The sequence below is a fragment of the Myotis davidii genome, unplaced genomic scaffold, assembly GCF_000327345.1.
Source record: "Myotis davidii unplaced genomic scaffold, ASM32734v1 scaffold22, whole genome shotgun sequence".
NCBI lineage: Eukaryota > Metazoa > Chordata > Mammalia > Chiroptera > Vespertilionidae > Myotis > Myotis davidii.
This window is the reverse complement of record NW_006294067.1, coordinates 100,146-123,722: the sequence shown is the minus strand read 5'-3', so window position 1 is coordinate 123,722 and position 23,577 is coordinate 100,146. Positions and strand designations below refer to the sequence as shown.

General features: G+C 46.9%; 2 protein-coding genes and 1 long non-coding RNA gene across 3 annotated transcripts in view; 2 read left to right on the top strand and 1 right to left on the bottom strand.

The window, feature by feature from the left end:
- Positions 1–15,491, top strand: part of CLCN1 (chloride voltage-gated channel 1) — a 28,986-nt gene extending 13,495 nt beyond the window's left edge. Inside the window, exons 12-23 of the mRNA XM_006767977.2 lie at positions 85–234; positions 4,547–4,616; positions 4,790–4,900; positions 6,348–6,561; positions 6,803–6,936; positions 8,850–9,094; positions 9,397–9,508; positions 9,780–9,859; positions 10,065–10,103; positions 12,752–12,856; positions 12,946–13,032; positions 13,644–15,491. Coding sequence (XP_006768040.1) covers positions 85–234; positions 4,547–4,616; positions 4,790–4,900; positions 6,348–6,561; positions 6,803–6,936; positions 8,850–9,094; positions 9,397–9,508; positions 9,780–9,859; positions 10,065–10,103; positions 12,752–12,856; positions 12,946–13,032; positions 13,644–14,015 — 1,719 coding nt within the window. The 3' untranslated portion in view covers positions 14,016–15,491. The remainder of the gene's footprint in view (positions 1–84; positions 235–4,546; positions 4,617–4,789; positions 4,901–6,347; positions 6,562–6,802; positions 6,937–8,849; positions 9,095–9,396; positions 9,509–9,779; positions 9,860–10,064; positions 10,104–12,751; positions 12,857–12,945; positions 13,033–13,643) is intronic.
- FAM131B (family with sequence similarity 131 member B) lies at positions 15,011–21,642 on the bottom strand. The gene is made up of 6 exons (XM_006767976.2): positions 21,513–21,642; positions 21,136–21,171; positions 20,755–20,848; positions 20,265–20,462; positions 18,682–18,825; positions 15,011–18,468 (listed from the first exon to the last, which is right to left on the bottom strand). Exons 1-6 carry the CDS (start codon positions 21,564–21,566, stop codon positions 17,996–17,998), a joined length of 999 nt encoding a protein of 332 aa, XP_006768039.1. The 5' UTR covers positions 21,567–21,642; the 3' UTR covers positions 15,011–17,995.
- Positions 21,643–21,899: 257 nt separating this feature from the next.
- LOC102773552 overlaps positions 21,900–23,577 on the top strand; it is a 17,583-nt gene continuing 15,905 nt past the window's right edge. Inside the window, exon 1 of the long non-coding RNA XR_435888.2 lies at positions 21,900–23,046. This is a non-coding gene — a long non-coding RNA (uncharacterized LOC102773552). The remainder of the gene's footprint in view (positions 23,047–23,577) is intronic.

The window sequence follows — 23,577 nt, the reverse complement described above, 5'->3', positions numbered from 1 at the left end:
CGAGGCTTAACCCTATATCAGTCTCCCACAAGGAAGGACCAAGCATCCCTGAAGAACTATCCCCTTTTGCTCCCCCTTTTACAGTTGATGCCTCGTGAAGCAATCAGTACCCTGTTTGACAACAACACGTGGGTAAAACACCTGGGTGACCCTGAAAGCCTGGGCCGGTCAGCTGTGTGGATCCACCCACAGGTCAACGTTGTCATCATTGTTTTCCTCTTCTTTATCATGAAGGTATCTCTCCCTACACTCCTGACTCCCTAAGCTTCTGTTTGTTTTCAACCTAGGAATCCAGGGTTTGCATAGGGTAAGAAAGGGTGAAACTGCATCTGGTGTTCATCCAACTTAAAAAGAATTAGCTTGGAAACCATAGCACAGGTTGCTCATTTTTGTAGGTGAAACTAGAACAATGACCTAGGGTAATTGTTCCATTCAAGTCAACTTAGTGATGTTACCATAATTATTATAACCTTTCCAAATGTTCCACTCACTAAATTAAGACATCACAGCAGCCAAATAAACAAGGGCAAGATAGAGTTCAGCAAAATAAATAACTGTGTAAAAAGTGCATGTAAATGAACCAAAGCCCCCTACATATTAGATAATTAGGCACTTCATTCTCCTTGTATCCGATTCTCCATTTCTAGCTGATTTACATATCCATTTCCCCCTAGTCTAGTGGGTAATCTGTTTTCTAGACTTGCAAAAGAGATAAAATATTTCAATCAATTTTATTAGTGGCTATAAACAATTTTTATAAATGTTATTATTCCCTGTTAGGTAGTGAGGTCATGAAGGGTTTTGCCATTCTCAAACCACTTTCTTCTAACTCCAGTTAGGAAACAAAAGCTGATCTTTTTTTACGTCAATTCTTTTTCATATCTGCATATCAAGTATGATGTCAAGTATAAATATATAGACTTCTCAATTATTACCTATACAAAGATATTTTAATTTCCACCCCTGGTTGTCACATCTGTTACTATTGCTGATTGCATTTGTTTTCTTTTTTGATGATTGCCTTATTGCTAATAGTATGTCTTGCCTGAATAATCCAACATTTTCCTCTGTATATTAGGGCTCTCATTTAAAAGTCTGTCCACACTGAAGTTTCATGCTTTTGAATATTCTGCTATTAACTTATTCATGATACTTTTTATGAATCTGTATTTCACCAGAATATGAGTCACTAAATAACTTTTATATTGTAATAGCTATAGTGGGTTCACTTACTCATTTATTCAATAAATGTTATATACCTTCTATGTGCCAAGTACTTGATTGCTGATCTTTGGCAAATCTTAGGTTTGAAAAAAATTTTTTTCAGTTTTTTCTTTTGTTGCTGCTCGTTTAATGCACTTGTCGATGATTTAGAGATATCAGGCACTTTGACACACCAGGTTCCAACTTTGTAACTTACATTCCCAGGATTTGCTGTGGGTTTCTAGAAGCTGTAATTGTGTGTGTTTTTCCCTATTTCACTCCACATGGGTTAACTGGATCTATAGCTTCCACATTTTGCATACCTGCTTTATTAAGTTTTTGTTTCTTCCTTCAAAATATTTGATATTTTTATCATAAAGCAGTTCAAAGTATCTTGTTAAGGATTTGGGGGGGGGGTGTTGGGAGGGGCTTTCTTTATAGGCTTCATCTTCTCTAATTTATAAATCTCAACTTCCTGTAATTGTTGTTGAGTATACAAACCCATCAGCTATAACCAAGTCCAAGTTTTGATGGCATTTCAGAATTTATTATTCAATGATAATAATTGTGATTTCTGGTATTCCTCTAGACTGAGCTATATGGTAAAGTTGGGGACATGTGTACTTTTAAAGTGTCAAGCTTTTGAAATATTTTAGAAACACAAAATAATGTATATTTTTCAGCATTTCCCCCACACCTCACCTCACCTCCCAGGATTCCCATGTATATATCTGGAAACCTACCACTTCACCAATTAAAACTTATTCTGAGAAATTCACTGGATGACATAGAAACACTCAACTGTATGTCACTACTATTAATTTTTCACTGAATTATATACTTGAAAATTTGTATATCATTAGTACATCAGGAAAAGGAATTCACACACTTTCTGGGCTATATTTCAAGCTCAACAGTTTGCATTAGGCCTATTATTTTCTATAATATTTATAAACAAAAAATCATCATGGCTATAAATCCATATTACTTAGCTGTCACTATTTTCCACTGTCCTATCATTGGACACATAAACATACCTTTAGTTTTTCCAGAGTGTGGGCCATCGGCTACATAGCTGAATCAAAATATAACAGTGACTAGAACTGCTTTCCCACAGTCTGATTTAAAATTCATATGGTCTTCTGGCTGCATAAGTGCAGGCTGATAAAAGTCTTCTTTCAGGTCTTTAATAATATTGAGGAAGGGAACCTCCAACTTCCTCAATCTTAAGACATGGAAAGTGTCATTATGTTGTAAGTCAGGAGGTTTCACAATGCGTTTGAAATATAAGTACAACTTCTCAGTTTCCCTTTCAATAAGTCTAACATGATTACCCAGTGTCACGAAGTTCTCGGCACAGCCTGAGGCTCCGGAGAATTCATTTTTGCCTAATCTTCAAATCACTCCTTCTTGTGAAGGGTCTAAATAAAGTAGAATCTGTGATCTTGGCTCTCTAGTTTCCCATCTCCCTAATTTAAAATCTTGGGAGTTAATAGTGTTCCAATCACTTCCCTTTCATGTGCTAATAGCTCAAAATTTTGGCTAGTCTTATGTGCTATTCTTCGTGCTATAGGAGTTGATACTCCTATGTCCTCTATTTTCTTCCTCATATCTTGGAGGCTAACCTAAAGTTCTTCCTCTGAAATCAGACCTGCCCGCCACCTGTTATCTGTAATTTTTTGATCCTTTTAATCTGAAGTTTTCAGATTGCCTTGAGCCTACAAATCCCTATGGCTTTGCAAAATCCCTTGTGTACTTATTCCAAAGATATGGTACAGAATAGTTCTAGGGGTCTCAAACTAGCATAGGTCAAAGGCACTTAAGAAGCTTAAACTGCAAGTTGCCTAGAACTCTGTCTCCAGAAAGTCAGAAATGGTGGCCTCCAATTATATCTGATCACCTGCAGTTTAACCTCACATCCCCATGAATAATACTGTTGGGTATTTTAGCAAATATTAGCTGTCAGAAGTGTTTTCTGTTTTGCATGAATACTATTTGACCAAGCTCTCTTGTTTCTTTCATTCTTTCCTTCCTTCTACTCACCTACTCACCTACCTATCTACATCCTACCTACATTTCCTGAGCACTGTGCCAGGACAGAGAGAAAGCAAAGATAACGATACACTCAGGGACTTCTCAGTCTATATTCTCTTTGTGTATTCAACTTTTCCGTTTCAGCTGTTTAAAAACAGATATTCTGACGGGAAGAACAATGTGTTTTGCCTCATTCCAGAGTTTCTGGGATGAAACCTTCTCAGAGTCTTTGTCATGTCCTCTTGAGGTCAGCCCTGGATCAAGGGAATTCTTTCTAAGGTTCAGGAAATCGAGAAATTTACTTCTCATTAGTATTCAATGCAATTGGTGCAGTTTTTTAATTGTAAATATTTTGATCCTGGCAATTTGTTCTGATCTTAGTTTGAGATCCTTTTTCCAAGATTGGCTTGCTTATTTTGAAGTGATATGTAAATCTATTAATTAACTTATATACTATGTCTCATTAAAGTTCAAGCACTTCTCCTTTTTCCACTCTATTTCTCAATTCTTTGTATTCTTTGCCACAAAATGCGCATATTGCTTTTTCTAAAATTATCCCAGTTTCAATTGGCATGCTACCTGACAAGGTGGGCCTTGAAGATTCTTTCTATTACACTGGCTGACTCACCTGGTCTTCTCCAGGTGCCCTTCCTGTGTGGCTAGGGTGGGATCAGATTTTTTGATCCTTTATTTAAAGTCATTTGATGTCACAGGAAATGGCTCAGACAGGACAGTTGCACCAGTTTCCCCTGTGAGGTTCACCATATAAGTGGCTTTGTAAATACATTAAAGCTCAATTAGTCACACAGTAAGTCACTAAGACTTTAAGGTGTCTGCCACTTCCAACTGGGGATCTTTTTCAGAAACAATCTGACTTGGAAAAGATATCTTTCAGCTTCAAGAGTTTCAAGCTCTTCTATTGAGGTGACTGTTCAAATCAAAGAGGCTGCAGTGGGCTAGGGCCCTTTGGAGGCAGTGACAGAGAACCTCTGAGGTCCCACTCCTTGTTCTAGATTGAATAGAGGCAAACATAGTCACTCCAAGTAGGAGGGTTTGGGGTTAACCATCTGGAGGAACTTTCTTATAGTGCTGTGATCTCTTAGTCTGAAAACTCCATGTTTCTTGCTTCTGGAGGAAGGGGGGTAGACATGATAGCTTTCAGAAGGATGAGCCATCCCAGCATTTCTGTGGTTCTTAAAGCAGGCAGGAGGAGGATAGCGGGAAAGGGTGAGTGTGTGTGTGTGTGTGTGTGTGTGTGTGTGTGCTGGGCAGAGTTGAGAGGGTATCCTGATGCCTCTTTTTACCCCAGTTCTGGATGTCCATCGTGGCCACCACTATGCCCATACCCTGCGGAGGCTTCATGCCTGTGTTTGTGCTAGGTGAGTTCTGATGGGGAGCCTGGGATTGTACTGATAGCTACAATCTAGGGTACTGGGGAAAAAAGGAAAGGCGTGGAGTTCTGGGGGCCTGTATTTGGTCTTAGTGCCCGAGGAGGGAATACAGAGGATAAGCAGTTTGGATCTCTCAGCACTTTCCTTTTGTCTCTGTCTAGGAGCTGCATTTGGAAGGCTGGTAGGAGAGATCATGGCCATGATATTTCCTGATGGTATCTTATTTGATGGCATCATCTACAAGATCCTACCGGGGGGCTATGCAGTAATTGGTGAGACACATTTCACCCTCTTGAAACTAAATATTTGAGTCCCTCAAATACCCACACTCCAACTCTCCCATGACATCTTCATTCCAGGCTATACAATATGGTTTTAATTTAATGCTATTTAATTCAACTTGTATTCAAATAATCAACCCTTGATTCTGACTCTCATTAACATTTATTGAATGTCTGTCTATGAGATTTAGTTTCTTCGTGTAAAAGAGGGATTTATGGGGATTAAATAAGACAATAGGGATAAAAGTACCTAGGATTGTGTCTGAATATTTGGTAAGGGCCTTTTTTTTTCTTCCAAAGAATCATGGAAACAACAATGCATGTGACTGGCTCAACTACTTTCACCTTGCAAATAGGCCAGTATTGATGGGACTTAAAAGCACATGACTAAGAGCTAAGGAACATGGCTCTGGACCCATACCTGGCCCGTGTCACCTGGATGGTCATGGACAAGTTAGCTGCCTTTCTGAGCCTTAGTTTCTTCAGAAGTGACTTCTGAGATATTTTACAGCCATAAAACTCTATGAATCTCTGATGTTTTTTCATTAAATCTATTAGCCCATCCAACCAAAACCTGTCTAACACAGTGACCAATACAAATCCCCAGAATTGCTACACCTCCTCCCTCCTTTTTCTTTTTACCGAAATCCCATAACAAATAAGGCCATGCTCCCCTAGATAGAGGAGCACTAACCAGTTTTATTGCCATACGGTGATTTTATTCTCCCATAAATTGTTGGCTCAAAACCTGAGGTCCAAAGTAGAATGTCATAACTGGGTTTTAAAACGGTCAGTTAAGACTGATAGAAACTTTTGCCTGGCCGGTTTGGCCAGTAGTTGAGCATTGACCCATGAACCAGGAAATCATGGTTCAAGTCCTGGTCAGGGCACATGCCTGGGTTGTGGGCTGGTGGGGAACATGCAGGAGGCAGACAATCAATGATTCTTCTCATCATTGATGTTTCTGTCTCTCTCCCCCTCTCCCTTCCTCTCTCTGAAATTAATAATTTAAAAATATATTGAAAAGAATGATACAAGCTTTCAAAAACCAGGAATGGATAAGGCATCACTATCTTTGTTTTAGAAATGACAATGTGGGCACACACAATGATTTCATAACTTGTCAAAGGTCATGGAATGAGATCAAAATGATGATTTTCTAATAGTCCAGCATTCTAGCCCCTACTTCCCCCCACCCCCGGCACACTTATTTGTTAAGTAAGTAGCAACGTGTCAAACAGTGTTCTAGGCACTAGCAAACATATCAAAGAAGCGATTAGAAAAAATTTCTACCTTTGTGAAGTTCCTACTATTGACAAATGGTTATCTTGGAGTGTTGGCACTGACCCACTCTGTCACTCTCGTCACATCCCCATGTGTCCTGCATGCCAAGAACTGCAGCTCTAATCCACCAGTACATTCCTGTGTCTCATTCTAGGAGCAGCCGCACTGACGGGTGCAGTGTCCCACACAGTCTCCACAGCTGTGATTTGCTTCGAATTAACGGGTCAGATTGCCCACATCCTTCCCATGATGGTGGCTGTTATCTTGGCCAATATGGTGGCTCAGAGCCTGCAGCCCTCCCTCTATGACAGCATCATCCAGGTCAAGAAGCTACCCTACTTGCCTGACCTTGGTTGGAACCAGCTCAGGTCAGGGGCACCAGCTGGAATTAGTTCAGCCTTGATGCGGTGGGGGTGGGAGATGCTGAGGTTGAGATTGCAGATAGGGTCAATGTTTGCAAGCACTGCTTTTGACTTATTTTTATATCCCCATGTACTTAATAAATATTGTGAATGACGAAATGGCAACCCTCACAGAAGGAGCGGAAAGGCCAGCAAAGGGATGGGCATATGGTGGGGGGCTAACCCCTTATGCTTTCTCCTTCTATAGCAAATTTACAATCTTTGTTGAAGACATCATGGTACGTGACGTGAAGTTTGTTTCAGCTTCTTGCACATATGGGGAGTTGCAAACCCTGCTTCAGACCACCACCGTCAAGACTTTACCACTGGTTGATTCAAAAGGTCAGTGGGAAGGAAGGAAGACAACCCTTGAATTAGTGACCTGAACTTGGGCTCCATAGAGGTCAGAGAGGAGGCATTGTGGTGTGGGGTTTGTCTGTAGGGGCCATTCAGTCTGCTATAGGAGACCCAGCCTGTGCTCCTTAGGGAAGATCATCCTGAGAAAGGTAAAATACGCCCATAGCACAGGCACAACACAGTTAAAAACCAACTAAAGAAATACAGTCCTTCTCTTATTCTTTGTAGTTATGTTCTATAAAGTCATCACAAACACTGAATTAGGGATACTACACTGAGCCATTGCTCCTAGAAGACATACAGGGTTAGGTTCCTGCAAGCCCCTGGTCACACCATTCTCTTCCGCTAATCGATTCATAAATTTGTTTTGTGAATGTTCCTCTTTAAAGACACCTTATTGAGTATATATTGTTGATTCATTCAGATTGAATTTACAGCCAGCAGAACGATAGCTCATGCCTCGACAAAGCTTAAATAACTCACTTATTTTCTCCATAAGGCACATCACAGCCTTTATGCTTGGGGGCAATTTGAAACAGCAAAAGAAAAACACAAAATATGTGAAAAACGTGGCAGTAAATGGACCACGAAAAGAACACTTGTTTGCAATATAAAAGCTGGGAAGGAAAAAGGTATAGCATCACTTTGTTTAACCTCAGCTCAAGAATATGTGCATGGGGCAACCCATTTTTTTTTGCTGCTCTGTGCACATTTGTGAATGACAGGAAGCATCATGAGTATTGATTTTGGGTTACAAATGGGTGAATTCACAAATGGGGAATCCATGAATAATGAGGCCCAGTTGTAAGTCTTACAGGCCCTTATGTGGTTCTCTTTGCTACTTAGCTAAAAAATCACTGTTCTTTAATGTCCAACTGGAAGAGCAGATAAAACTTTCATATGAAGGAGTGAATGGTTTTAGTAAGCTGGGTCTTCAGACTTCCCTTCCTTCATTCACCATCCTTTCCGCCCACCGTTGGCACTTAATCTTGCTCTGTGTTATTTCTTACTGTGGTTTATATCTCTATATCTGATCTTCCTCACTAGACTGGGTATTCCTTGAGGGTGGAGACTATAACTTCCATCTCCATCAGACTGCCTCCTTGTAGACTTTTACTAAATATTAAATAAATACTTGCCTGATGTTTGAATTACTGTAACTGAGAAGAACTGTGGCAGGCCATTTTGAGTATTAAAATAGTTCTGATTTCAGATAATCAGAGTATTCAAATTGCTCAAGTTAGGTCAGTTTTACTTTTTTCCAAATCCTCAATACCTCTAAGTGGCTTGTACACTAGGGGCTCTTCATTGGAGCAGTGGTACAGCCACCGTGATAATGACTAAGACTTAATGGTAAGATTTATCTCCAATAACATTGCTGCAATTGTATGGCCTTAAAACTTAACGAAAATGTTAATTACAGTCGCAGAATGTTGACCTTCCCAGAAAAAGTAGGCATGTTGTTTATATCCTAGAAGGACTCAGACGCTAAAGAATTAAATAACCTTGTAGACTTATTTCAAAGTATATTCACATCTCAGCCTACATGAATGCCCTTTAATATTTCTTGTTTGGAGACAGGGTTGATTAGCCTATTTTAATACCAAGTTCACCTATTTGCAAACAGACTATATCAAAATAAGCACAAATTAGCACCAATTAGTGTACTATCAATTGGGTCTCTGTACGTACTAGGTGATGAAATAAAAAGGATTGAGTCAGGTCAACCATGCAAGATTTGTGAAATGAGTTTTTAGGAAGAAAAGGTAAAAAATAAAAAATAAATAAATAAATGAAAGCATGGGCGCTGGTTTTCTGTCCCTGCTGAGCCGGGTGGAGGTAGCGGGTAGGGGGCTGGTAATGAGCAGGCCCTCGGGCTAAGCTTGGATCGCCCCCAGAGTCAATGATCCTGCTGGGCTCCGTGGAGCGGTCAGAGCTACAGGCCCTCCTGCAGCGCCACCTGTGTCCTGAGCGGAGGCTGCGGGAAGCCCGGGACCTGGCCAGGAAGCTGTCAGAGCTGCCTTTTGACGGGAAGGCGCGGCCGGCTGGGGAGGGGCAACAGGGCTCCTCGCCCCGCGGCCGACCGGAGTCCTTCGCCTTTGTGGATGAGGACGAAGATGAAGATCTCTCTGGGAAATCCGAGGTGACCAGGCTGGGAAGGGCCGGGGGGAGCAGGAGAGATTGAGACAAGGGGAAAGTAGGAAGAGGGAATGGAGATGCTGGTCATTTAGAAAGTCAAAGAGAGCAGTGCCCCTTGGTCTGAAGGACTGAAGGAGGTAAAGTTGTGGATAATGGTACGGATGAGAATTCAGAGGGATACAGGAATTCTGAAATGGGGAGGAAGAATGGAATTAGATGGATTTCCCAGGACACCCGCCTGTAAAGGCAGGAAAGCCCAAGTCACTGTTAATTCTCCGAACTGAGAATTTTTACTGCTCCTTACAGCTGCCTCCACTTCCTCCTCCTCACCCCATTCCTACTGTTCCACTGCCTCCCGAAGAGCCCAACGGGCCCCTGCCAGGCCTCAAACAGCAGCCAGAAGCACCGGAGCCTGCAGGTGAAGATTCTCCCATCATGCACATTCATTGCGCCAAAGGGCTGCTACTCTGAGGAGGGGGAGGCTAGGGTAGTGGGAGAGGGTTCCTGTTCACTGAGCCTCCATATTGCTGCCCCAAAGAGAGGGGCCAGGGCTTTTTAGGAGGATACAAGAGAGGGTGTCTATGGTGGCGGCATAGTGTCAGGGGACCACTTGGGAGCCCCTGGCTATTTCCTCCCAGGAAGGGTAGGAATTGATTTGTTTCCATTTCCATCTGCTCCCCACTCCTCAGGTCAAAGGCGCTCCATCTTTCAGTCTCTGCTGTGCTGCTTGCTGGGCAAAACTCGCCCCACAAAGAAGGAAACAAGACAGGTGAGAGATGGATGGAGGTGGGGGTGAGTGGGGGCATGACAGGGGAAAAGGAACTTTCCTGGTCCTTAGATCAGGAGGGAAGGGGTCCCACCAAGGAGACATGGAAGGGATGGTGAATTGAAAGCAGGCATCTGTGGCCCTGGCCAGAGAGCCATGACTATAATTCCATTAGGAACGAACTTGGACCTATATCTTTCTTCTCTAGGATTCAACGGATTTAGTGGATAACATGTCACCTGAAGAGGTAAATAAGGGAAACAGCAACCTGGGGTGGGCTGTTCTGTCAAAGGAAGATATTGCTCATCTTTTTCTGTCTTTTTCTTTGTGTTGTTGTAAGATAAAATGCGAGTCTGGGTGGGAAAGCATTTGAGAGGTGGGAAAGGAGGCATGACTATGGCGATGGGGATGGGCACATTGCGCAGAGGTGGGGAACCCTGATAGTATCCTCAGAAGGACCACTGTCATTTGAAAACAGGGATGTTTTCAGTCTCTGTGCATCGATGAGCCCATGCTGCTAAGATGAACCTCAGATCTTGTAGGCATTAGGGACATTCTGGACAGGCAGAGGCTATGCAGGAAGGCTGAGCACCGGGCACCAGCACTTACACATCCCAATGTGGAGAAACAGCACTGAGGCTGTAAAGGAGAAATTAGCACCTGGTAGAGGTTACTGTACTGATCCACCAGGGCCCTGAGACAGTGGACAGCTAGGGAATGCCAGGAAGCAGGACTGAGAAGAAACACAACCTGAGGACAAGCATTCACAGTGCTGCCTCTTGGGACAAATGCCTATTTCCCAAGAAAGCTAGTTATCAAGTCCATGAGCAAGAAAGTCAAGCACACTGAATGGCCTTGACCTCTTTCCATGGTTATGCCTCCTTTCCAACCTCTGAGCAGTAAAAGAATGTAGAGCAGTGATTGGGAGCAGTACTAATGGGGACACACCCTAGAGGGTGTGCAGACACAACAGTGTCCATCAGTGGCCATTCCATTTAGTAAATGAGACTGCAGACTCATGCTTTGTAGCTGACAAAACCATAATGCATATTATTTTAGAATAAATATCTTATTGGACGTCCGGAATAAATAAGTACTGAAAAGTAAAAGTACTCCAGGGTTGGAGGAAGGGGTGGGGAGTGACAAGAGAGAAAGGAAACTTCCTTCTCCCCTTGCCACCTCTCAAAACACAGACACTTCTGATAAATGACTTACGGAAAAATCAAACAGATGATCACAAAGGAAAAAGAAAAATCATTCCTCGGCCATAAGCAGGAATCAGATGTGTCATATCTGCAATTAAGAAGTAGGGTGCTAAACCCAATAATAATGCTTTTTGTTGCTGTTAACACACCAGAGAGAACGCCAGCTAGTTGATCAATGAGGCTACTTAATAACTGCTGAAAATAAAGTGCTGCCAGGGACAAAAAGATGACAGGTCTACCTTTTTAGTTTATATTTTCCCCAAAGGAGACTTTACGCAGCTCCCATGTGACTCGCTGACATTTTGGATGAATAAGATCCAATTGGAGTCAGACTTCAGATGATTTTGAACATGGTTTTCAGACTAGATCAAGGTGATACCCTTGGCAATATCAAGATGATACCAGCGGGAATATTGAAAGAATTCAATTATAGGTCTCCAGAAGCCCCTGCTACGACTTAATTCTGCTACATTGTTAGTACACATAGTTAGAGCTCTCGTTTATAACTGAGGCTTAGCTTTTTCAAGTTCAGACTCAAGAACAGACATACTCCTCCCCTTGGACAAGAGCTGGGGGTACCTAGAACACTAGCAGCAGTCAAGGTCAGAACCCCAGCTCACCTCTGTGCAGCTGGAGTAATGTCCAGCACAGAGAAAGTGCTTGATATAGGTTCTGTTATTGTTGTTCCTTAAGGGAAGGCAGAAATGGAACTAGGGGAGGCCAGAAACGATCATGGAAAGGTCCGGGGTTGGCAAGGTGGCTGCCTGTCATGAATAAATCAGCTCCATGACATACCTGCTAAGTGGTCACCATCCTGTGCTGTGAGAGCCGGTCAGTCCCCATGTGAACCTTCAGTAAGAGAAGAGGAGAGTTTCAGAAAATTTTAGATTCGTTTATGAAAGCCAGAGCCATCCTGGATTCTTTAGAAGCTTGAGGGCTGGAGCATCGTGTCTAAATCAAGAGAGTTGTCCTTCCTGTTTTAATACTTCTGTCATAAACAAAACAAACAAAAAAGATGGCTTTGCTCAAGTCCACTAAGCACCATGTGACCCAGCACAGCTCTTCAAACCCAACAAATATCTGGCACACTATACTGTGTAAAAGGAAAATGTGCCAGTGTCTTCACAACAGGCACCCATCCATACCAGTAACACTCTCCAGGAATTCGTGTCCGGTGGGCAGAGGTGAGACAAATGCCAATACAAGAGTGAGCACAGGCCATGCCTTTTCCGAAAAGGAGAGAACAGCAGAGTGCTGCAGGAATTGAAAAAGGGGCAAAACACATTGTCCTGGGAGTGGCAAGAGTACAGAGTGGGTGCAGGGTGGGCAGGTAAGGGAAATGCAGCTCGACCAGCGCAGAAGCCAGAAGACTTGTGTGAGGAATGGCAAGCAGTCAGGTTTCACGGGCAGAGGGGAAAAACTGAAAAGGTAGCTTGAAAATAACAGGTGTTGGGGCACTTGGGTGGTGGTGGTGAAGGAGGAAGTGGAGTGCTAGTGCTTGAGGCTGAAGGTTGATTTGGAGCCTGGCGTTGTACCCTGGGAAGAAGGGTGGGGTTTAGTGATCTGTAATGTCTATGCTAGTTTGCTGCATATTGCAGTTGCATATTTCAGGATTCCCAGCTAGTAGGGTTGCTTGGGCTCCAAGCCTTTTACCTGAGGTATTGGGTGACTACTTTGCTCTACTCCACAGATTGAGGCCTGGGAGCAGGAGCAGTTGAGCCAGCCTGTCTGCTTTGATTGCTGCTGTATTGACCAGTCCCCTTTCCAGCTGGTGGAACAGACGTCCCTGCACAAGGCTAGTCCTTGCTCACCATTCAGGGCTGCTGGGAGGGCAGGGGAGGTGTGGGGCTCACTGTGCGCTGACCTGCTGCTTTTTCTATGCAGATTCACACACTGTTCTCGCTTCTTGGCCTCCACCTTGCCTACGTGACCAGTATGGGGAAGCTCCGGGGTGTGCTGGCATTGGAAGAGGTAACAGCAATGCCTCCTATTTGAGCAGCAGGAGGAATGGGTGGGTGCAGGATGTGGGGGAGGGGGAGGGATGATTTTAACCCCCCATTTCCCTCTCTATTTCTCATGCAGAGATTGGAGGAGGGAGAGAGGTTTCAGCAATCAAGGGGTACAGGTAGAGAGGACTATAAAGATCTGAAGGGGACATAGTTGTTGACCCCAGATATAGCCCTTGTGATCTTCCATAGCTGGCATGGGTTTGGGATTGGGGTTCAGGGCACAAGACATGGTTTCATAGGGGTGCTCTATGGGGAGGGCCAGGGAAAGAAGGAGGAGATAGGATGTGGCTGAAGGGGGCCTGAAGGTCACTAGGAAGGAGCCAAAGGACATCTGGGTTAGGGGCTTCAGATTTACTGCTCTGCAGGGGGTCTGCTGGCCATACCCCTTTCTCTTCCTTTTTTCTGTCTTCTTTGATCTTTCCATGTGCTCTCTCTCTTGCCACTCTACCGCTTTCCCCATTCCTTCTTCCTTTTATCGTATCTATTCTTCTATTGTGTCTGTTCCACTTACACTTCCCCATCTTCTTTCTCTTCCCAATTCTGTACCCTCTTTCGCTTTTCCTCTGCTCCCAGCTGCAGAAGGCCATTGAGGGGCACACCAAGTCGGGGGTGCAGCTCCGCCCTCCCCTGGCCAGCTTCCGGAGCACAACTTCAACTCGAATGACTCCTGGGGGCCAGCTCCTTCCCTCGGAGGCCTGGAACCTGCCTGAGGATGGAACTGGGGCCACTGAGCCAAAGGATGTGATCCCTACCTCCCCAGACACCCCTGAGCTGCCTCCCTCCCCAGAGCCCCCACTTTCCCTGGCTCCAGCCAAGGCGGAAGGTGAGCTAGAGGAGCTGGAGCTGGTGGACAGTCCTGGGCTGGAAGAAGAGCTGGCTGACATCTTGCAGGGCCCCAGCCTGCGATCCACTGATGAGGAGGATGAGGATGAACTGATCCTTTGACCACACCCCAGGACTGCCTCATCAGTCTGTCTGTCAGGAGTCCAGGCCTGAGAGTGGATTTGTGTGGGAGACCATATGTCCTTAAGTTGGGGAGATCAGGCCAATATCCTGACCTTCCTGGGAATTTTGAAATGTGACAATGATAGTCTAGAGGAGGAGTCTGAATTTGGACAGTGACTAGCATTCAGACCGTCCACAGTTCCTTCTTTCAAGTTCCTCACCCCATGGTGTCCCCAATCCCTGAGATTTGCCTCCAGACTCCATCTGACTGCCACTCTCTGTCCCCACGCAAGGCCAGTCCTGGGACAGTAAAAGGCCAATCCCATCCCCCCTTCGTTGTCCCGGATTTACACAGTGAAATGTGGATAAAAAGACTATCAGGGGCAGAAGCCGGGAAGAGAAAATATCACAAAAGGCTCTATGTGGAAGGGACAGGCACCTTCAGCCAAATGGTCATGCTGCCCCATCAAACACCCTCCATCAGAAATCCTCCCTATCTCACACCACAGCTTCCTTACCCCATTTCCAGGTGGCTTCCTAGAAAAATCCATCCCCTTTCTTCCCACTGTGGTCATTGATCTGTCCTTCCCGAGGGTTAGCTCTGCCCTCGAACTGCTCTGGCTGGGGCCTCTCCTGCCAAGAACCCTTCAGTTGGTCACTCAGACACCAGCCCTTAGACGAGTTCTCTGTGTTCTTCTTGGGGTGGAGAGCTGGGGTTTCAATGTCAAGATGGCCGACCTCTTCAGTGCTTCCACACTTGGAGGATCAGAACCATATCCTCCCCAAATCGGCAACAGGGAGCTTGCCATGAGCCTGCCTTTTCTGCCAGTGGTCCCCGCGGCTCTGAGCATCCAAAAACCCTTGCACCCACACTCCAAGCTTTCCCCCTCCCCCTCTTGATGCCCTCGAGTTGTGAATCCTTTCCAATGTGACATTCTCCTCCTTCACCTCCCCTGGCCCAGTCTCCTTCACCCCCCAAAAAAGACACTCATAGCCAGAGGATGCCACCACATTCTGTTTAGTGCCATTGAACACAGCCTGGAGCCCTCTCCAGCGTTACATCCCTTCCCCCTCCCCAGGCCAAGAGAGAGGCTGTAGTGCAGCCTGGGGAGGGGGCTGGCAGTGGGCACTGGAGCCCAATGCCCATGTGTATATAATCTATAATATTCATATATATTTATATATAATTCTCTCTGTAATATATGTCATAGAATCTCTCTTAGGCCTGGGGGGGAGGGGTGTCACATTAAGAAAACATGCTAAGACTGACCACAAAAATGGATACTCCCCAGACCTGGAAGACGAGCATGGGCTGTATAGGTGGGCAGGGAAAAGATCATAAACACATTCACCAAGATCCCCTCCTTAACACAAGGATAAGAAGGAAGGGGAGGAGGGGGGAGGTAGAAGGGGAGGAATGGAAGATTTGGGTTTCCCAGAAACTGAAAATAAAAGTGCACCCCCACCAAAAGAAAATCATTTAGCAAGAGCAGTTTCATTCACAATAATATAAAAACAGCCCTGTTCCAGGACTGTTGTAAATCGTGCTGCACAGCCTTGAACCCCGGAGGAAAAGCAACCCTCCCTCACCCCCAATAGCCTCTTCCAGCACATGCCCCACCCCTCCCCCCAAATAGGCTATAAGCAAACCCCATGCACCCTGCCCCCAGCACCAAAGAGGCAGTTCCTCCTTCCAGAAGAGTCCTAAGAGGGTCCAAGGCCAGCTCCCTGGGTCTTCTCCTTCAAAGTGGTAGGGAAGCTTCTTGCAAATGCAGACTCCCAGCTGACCCCTGGTCTGCCTGCGCATGTGCCAGCTGCCAGCACTGGGGATGTGGAGCCCTGCTGGAGTCAAATAGGCTAGATTCCTCCACCATTCAGTCATCTTTCAGCAGGGACCAAAAGGCTTCCTAAGGTAGGGAGGGAGGAAAGAGAGCTGCTCTCCTCTACCTTCCCTAACTCCCCAGGGCCCTGAGCAAAAAGGAACTGTAATGAATGAACCCACTCGCTGGAGTGGATGCCCACTGCAGTCTGGGGGCAGAACAGGGGGCAACAAGAGGATGAAACTAAGAGAAAAAAATGATTCATCCAGAGAGCAGGTTGCACAAGGTGAGGTAACAAGGGCCCCCTGAAAGGAGGGAACCTCAAGCATGCAAACCCCAAGACCTGTGACAGGAGTGCAGGGTGAGGCCACAATATTACTGCCCAGAGCTCCCGGACAGGAGGTCCTGGTGCCTCCGGAGTTAGGTCACATGATCAGACACAAGCCACAGCTTTAGATGAGGTAAATAACTCTTCACCCATCTGCGCTCACCAGGCCTACTTATGTTTCTTCCAAGAATTGACTTTCCCTCCCCTGAAGACATGGGACCCCAGCCTTGGTTGCATTGCAGGACCATTATGCCTATGAAAGTGTGAACTTGATGGGGGGCGGGGTCATAGATGGACACAAACTCTTAACCTCCCCATTCCAAAGAAATAGACATCTGGGGGTGGGGGGTGGGCTCGTTTGTGCCCAGGGTCTGTGAGAGTGACCGAGCCCCCTTCCTAGTAGAGGACAGAAGTAATAGGACCTCTGACAAAGTAGGACATAAGGCCTTGGAGCTGGAGTCTTAGAAGAGGAGACAAAAGGTAGGCAGTGGCCATCTTAACTTTTCCCTCTGCCAGGGGCTAGGGAATGGGGTCCCATGGTGTGCTCCCCAGCTGCCATGCCTTTACTCCAGCCTGGCCCTGCTAATCAGGATCGCATACAGAAGTGTGGGGCTTTGTGTGCTGTGGACAGAAGTCCCCACCAGAATGGGAACTGGGTGTGGAAGGACTAGCCGGTTCAGGGACTTCTGCCTCACTATAAACCCATCCTAAAAGGAAGAAGACTCTGATTCCACTCTCCGCAGGAGGCCTGGGAAGGGAGGCTGCCTGGGAGGAACTGAAGAAGGAAAAAAAAGGAGCCGAGTGCCCACACTGATTCTCAGCCAACAACACACTGGGCGGGGGCCTGACAGCACCAGACTCCTCCCTCCACCCCACTCAACCTGAGTCCCCAAGAAGTTATAAAAATGTAGAAAAGGCAAAGAGAAAAGTGTAAACAGCTCCAGAGAATTTGGGGGTGGAGGGAGGGAGGCACAGCCCTCATGCTTCCCCACCTGGCAGGACACCTGCATTCTGTCACCCCCTCCGGGCAGGGCTCCTGGAGCAGGGGATGGAAGAAGGCAGACAAAGGAAGCAAGAGCTGGAGCAGCCAGCTCACTGGGTCCTTTCCTAGACCCTTAGAACCCACCTTTCAGTCACGGGATATTCAAGATCCCAGAATAGGTGGCCATGTTTGTTGTTGGTCCCATCAATGACTCTCTGGTCTCTGGGTGGGCCTTATATAAAGAATCCTGTTTGTGCCCTGTGCACCCCAGCTGCCATGTCCACTTCCCCCGTGACTCCTGGTCTCAGAAGCCAAACTACCCACTGAGGGCAGCTTCTCCATTCTCTAAGGAGATGTGGCTTCCCCTACACTCATTGAGTCACGTCCAGCAGGTCTGTTCTTCATAGTAGGGTCAAGCTGGGACCACAGCCAGAGAAAACACAGAGTCGGAAAAAGCAAAAGTGACATGAGAAAGGAGGCATTCAGGCAGCCACGGTCAAGGCTTCTGAATGACGAAGTCAGGGAGTGAAAAACAGAGATCTAGTTGATGGCTCCTGTCTCCAGGATACAAACTGGAGCTTCATCATCACAGACCCAGAAGCCCGCAGCCAAACCAAGTTCACAGCCATCTAGTTGCCTGGGCCTCAGTCCCCAGACCTGTGGTTTCTACAGCACAAGCCTGGATGGAATCCCATCCTGGCCCTCCGTTTTCCTAGTGAGAACTGGCAGCTCCTGGGTTCCTCCTGGTCTTCTGCCCGGGTTTCAGCTGTACTGCTGGGGGAAGGGAGGGTGTTGTTGCAGCCAGGCCCCTCGGGTGGGAGTGGAAGATAGTGTGTAGAGTGGGAAGAAGCTAGTTGTTGGCCTCACCTTCCTCCTCATCAAAGGACTGCACACCTGAGGATGTGACGTCAGATACCTTTCGGCTGAGAGCAGTGGCCATCTCGGGGTCTTCTCGTGGGGAAAGTGATTCCAGGTCCCTACATCCCGCATCTTCTTCCTCCTCGGGGGCCAAGGGCCTCTTCTCCTCCTCTGCAGGGCCCCTTGCCAGGTCCACCCCACCCATTCCTGGAGCCCAGTCAGTTTCTCCCCCCAGCAAAGGTGGAGGCTCCTGAGCAGAGTATCCGGAAGCAGGTTGGGAAGGCCCCATTTCATGTAAGCTTGGCTGTGAGTCATCAAATGCAGGGCCAAGATAAGATCCTGTGGCTGGAGAGGCAATGAGGGACTGGTCGCTTGCTTCCCAGGCATCCGATGATCCCAGACAGTACATGCCCTGGGACACATAGGAGTGAGGCCATCCATCCATGGGGGCTTGAGTGAGGGCATCTGTAGAGAGAATCATGGAGGTCGGTGGGGGCATAGACTATCAAAGGCAGTAACAACAGCACAGACAATTGAGGGTGAGACATTGGTGAAGGAGGGGAAAAGAAAGCTAGGATGAACAGAGAGTCTTAGAAGCACAGAGATGTACAGAAGTAGCATAGATAGTTGGGGAGGTCCCTTAAGCCTCAGAGGTTAGATTCTGAAACCATCCCTCACCTTGACTCTCCATCAGCTCCTGGTAGTTGTCACTGTAGTTGCAGCCCAATGGCTCCTGGGCAGAGTTGACACTCATGTCCTCACCATCCATGGAAGACCAGGCCATGAGTGTGGCCTCAGAAATGGCAAACTGTTCCATGACGCCTGGGAGAAGAAATGTGGTTAGCACAAGATATTTCTGAAAATCCTTAGACACATGCATGGGGAAGGGGACATTAGAGCAGCACTGTTCAATAGAAATACAATGCAAGCCATTTGCATGATTTGAAATTTTCTAGTAGCCCTATTAAAGTAAAAGAAACAGGTGAAATTAATTGCACTACTATATGTTAGGTAACCTAATATGTATGAAAGATGATCATGTCAACATCTAATCTATATAAAAATTAGTGAGATATTTTGCATTCTTTTATTCATAAAAAGTCTTTGAAATCCAGTTGATATTTTACACTTTCAGCATTCTCCACTTGGACTAGCCACATTTCAAGTTCTCAATAGCCACATGTGGCCAGTGGCTACTATATTGGACAGCACAGCCTTTGTACATGCCCTGAAACAAAGCAAAATCATGGGGGACTTCCCAAATGGTCTTCTGGTGAGATATCCTAAGGGATTGAAATTTGGGATTTCCAGAAGTTTATCTTTTGGACGTTTTTAGGAGTGGTAGTTGGTATTAGGCAGTCAAGGACAGAGGAATCTAGATATCCAGGTTGGGGGAGGGGTGGGGTGGTGCCTCAAGGTTAACAGAGAATCCCCAAGGGAGCACCATGGGATTATAGGGCCACCAAGTTGATAGTTCAAGGAACTGGAAGGAGAAGGGAGGGAGGATAGAATAGTGAAGATGGATAGACTTGGGGGGGTCCCTATTCTAGTCAAAGCCATGAGTAAGTTGAAGCCTACATTGCTAGCTACTCTACACCATGCCCTGTCCCATACACGTTTGCCTCTTCCCTCACTGATATTTCTTCCACCACACCCACACCAATACAAAGATACCCCCCTTCTCTTCCATTCTCCCTAGGGATCTTACTGAGACCTGCCACTAGGGCTCGGCCACCATTGTAGATGCACTACAGGCTTGTCTCATACCTACACTACTTTCCTGGAAGAAAACTTCTTCTATAAACCACTCTCTCCTCACCCAGGTCCCTTGACCTTCTAGTGGTTGTCACAAGTAATGAGCCACATATGTGACTCCATGACTACAATGTGCTGATGGGCTAAGGCTCGTAAAGATCTCCAACACTTTCCTTTCTTTTTCAAGAAACAGGAGAACCAAGTTTTTTGAAGCCAACAGCCCCTGCCTTTCCCGCCCTGTATTGAGGAAGTCCAGGGGTTGGAGTCCCACCATGAAGGAGAGAAGGCATCAGAACCCACAGTCCCACGTTAATTCTCCTCAACTTCTGAGATGATAATAAAAATAAGTTTGAGGGCACTTATCAGAGTTAACAACTCAAAGTACTTGAAATTAAGTCTGATGGTCATCCCATGGCTAGAATCAATCTTGTCACAGGGGTGGGGTTGAAGGGTCAGTCTCTGGCCATCACAAGATGTGCCTCTTGAGGGTTTGGGGGAACAAGTACCTGCAAGGAAACGTGCCTCCTTCTCGCCATCGCTGAGGTCGGAGTAGGCATCGGCATCCCTGCGCACCGCCTCGTGGCTGTGTTGTGGCTGAATGACTGGTGCCTTCCCCCAGCCCTGCCACTCAATCATGTGGGCCACCCGGCCTTGCCCCATGGCTGTGGGCTTCGTCACATGGTCCTTCATGCTTCTTGAAATCCCTAAAGGGCCAGACATTCCCCCCATCCTCCAGAATATCACATAATACCCATAACAGGCCCTCCCCATTATCCTCACCCCAGTCTCAGGGGTCTCCATCCCATGGGGGACAAGCTCCCCTAGATCCCCATATATGAGGGCAGCCTAGAGGATAGGAGAGGTTTGAAAGAAAGGACAAATAGGTCAGAGATAGGAAGATGAGGGTGCCGGTCAGGCCAGAAGGAGCAGGGAGACTGACACCAGGAGCCTGTGAGTATCTCCTGTCTGAATGCATCCCTAGGTAGGGAATCTCACCTGAGAATGATGACTTGGCCAGGGCCCCAATGCCATAGGCGTTAGAGTTTCGCTTAAGCTTCGGAAGAATGGAAGTGGTGTCCTCCATGGAGAGCTGGAATGGGGAATGTGGGAGGAGGGGAGGAGGAATGAGAGGGCCTGGGGGTGCTTCTATATGCAGGGAAAAGTTCCTGGATGAAGGATTTGAGCTAGGGCAGATGATTGGGAAAACCATGAGACCCAGGAGTCCCAAGGAGGCATATCTTTCAACCACCCTTGAAAAGTTGCGGTGCAGGCAGAGCATGGGAGGGCTTGCTGGAGTGAGGGAGCACTGTGTTATAGGAGAATAGAAGGAAGACCAGCTAGGTGGGGCTGGGGGAGGCTGGGGGAAGCTGCACTCACATTGATGCCATCCCAGGAGAAATCAGTTCGGGTTTGCTGTGAGGAGAGAGAAAAGGGAGTGGGTATCCCAAGCACTTCCATGAATGCAAGGAACCCCACCCCTTTCCTCCGAGGGACTTCCAGAAGTGTGTGAAGAAGGGAGGGCTTTCCTGAGATTAGCATAGGAAATTAGGGTGTTGGTGTGGAACATTTGGCTTGTATTTTGAGGACTTTACAGAAATGTTCTTCCCAAGTGTCAGTTTGAAGGAGTGTTTGGGATGTTCACTTGGACTTTAGGAGTGGATTTCAGAGGTCAGGCAACTGGGAGGCTTTGTTAGGGATGGTACCGGGGTCTTTTAGAGGTGCTTTGGTGAGGGGCAGCTGGGCACGGGCCTCACCTCTGTGGATGGCCGGTGGAGGCTGCTTCCGTGCAGTGAGCTGGTGCTGTCCATGTTGATTTGGTCCACATCCTTCAGTCCCTTCCAATCCACTGCAATCACCTCATTCCCTGAAGTGGCCAGAGGGTTAGTTGCTCCACCTCACTCCCCTGCGCCCAACCCAAAAGCCCCTCCTGGTCTCAGAATGAGAATGCCGAAGCCACACATTGAGGCTGCCTCTCCAGACCCATCCAGACCCTTAGCTACCACTCCTTTCCATTGCTCATCCCTTTTAAATCCCTAGGCTGCCCACATTTTTGGTAGAAGAAATCATAATACTGAGCCAAAATATTCAGTTTAACCTCAATGAAGAATAGCAAACTCAGAAAAACTGATGTATGCCTCACTTATTGTTGTTGTTTAAATGGAAGGGTCAGTGGTTGGGTTTTAGCAGGAAAACTGGCATCCATCCTGTCCTGAGGGATCGTTGAGGGTTTCTATGCAGGAGTACACTGGGAGCTGCGCTTTTCACCTATTATGCTTCTACAAATAAGGGTGGGGCTTTTCTAGGGGGTTAGCGTCTCTATGTGCGGGCTTTATTATTTGGGAGGTGTTAGGAATGTAAGGGACCCTCTGAACTTGTCCCACAGGAAGGATTTGGAGAGGGAAAGGAGGGAGTTGGGTGTGTTCACCCAGAAACAGGGAGAGCAAGGAAAGCAAAGCCTGGGATGGAATAACGTTACCTGACTGTTGGGAGATAAGTGATGGATTAAAGAGGAGTGGAAGGGACCACCAGAGGAGCGAAGGGGACTTTTAAAAATAGGAACTAAAAGAACACGAATTCAAGTCAAAGAGAAGACAGAAGATGCTGGGAAGGGTTTGAGGCTTTGGGGGGGAGAAGAATGGTAATTGCTAAAATGAGGCCAGAGCTCGTAGTGAAGGGAGATTGAGATTGAGGGCAGGGTGGTGCCTCCTGGAAGGCTTGGGGAAGAACTACTTGGATAGTTGTAGACTAAAGTCGGATGGCTGTAAACCATCTGACCTTATAGGATCCTTGCTATACATGAAGTTTTGTAATTCTGAATTTCAGGTTAGGGGTCCACTCTTGAGAAGGGGTAAATTGTATAGGGTCTTGGGGCTGAGGAGGCATTCAGCATTCAACAACATAGCCGACACAAAAGGCAAGGCTCCTGGTTAAGGGTTCCAAGGGAGGTAGGACCCCTCCAAAGTGTGCGGCTGTTCCTTGGGGCTGCAGGGGAGTGGGGAGATGGGTCAGACCAGAGGCTGTGGCTTGCGGGGGAGAGGAAAGATGGACTTCTGATTGGAGAGAGCTGGAATGGGGCAGACAGAAAACAATCTCCGAGGAGGGAGAGAGAGCAGGAAAAGTGGGAGAGAGGGGAGGGGAGAGGTGGCCTTTGTAAAAGAGGGAGAGCTGAGTCAGAGCGTGGGGGGCAGGGAGGGGGAGGGAGAGAACCCAGAGAAGAGGTGAAGGCAGAGGAGGAGGAGGGTATCCATGGAAATAAACCAGGTCTCAGAGAAATCAGGCTTTTGGAGGGTGAGTTTGTTTGTAATAATAATACAAATTATTCTCTCAGCCTGAGGTCACTGGGGCGTGTAGGCGGGAGAAATAGGGAGTTGAAATGTGAAAAATTGAAGGGTTAGGGAGAGGTAAGTGGAGTGTGCAGGGGGTGGGGAACAGGGGGTGGTAGCAAGGCAAAGGTTGACGGGGGTAAACAAATTAGGAGGCGCCTCCCCCGGTCAAAGGTAAATAAAGCGCCGGCCCCGCCCCCCACCCACCCCCAGCTGACAGGTGCTGTCCAGTCCCGGGGATCCTCCCAGGGCCGGCCCCACCCAGCTGGGAGCTGGCTCCTGACCCCTCGCGATCCCTTTAGACCTCCACCTCCTCCCCGCCTCCACCGGCTCTAACACCTCAACCTTCAAGAGCCGACCCGTCCCCATTCCCTCCAGGCGAGGAACCAATTCCCTCCCCGAGGCGCATCCCGCCCCCGCCCCAGAGGGAAAATGCACGTGAACAAAGCAAACCGTGGGAGGCACGAATGACAGAAAAAGGCAACAGCGAGGGAAA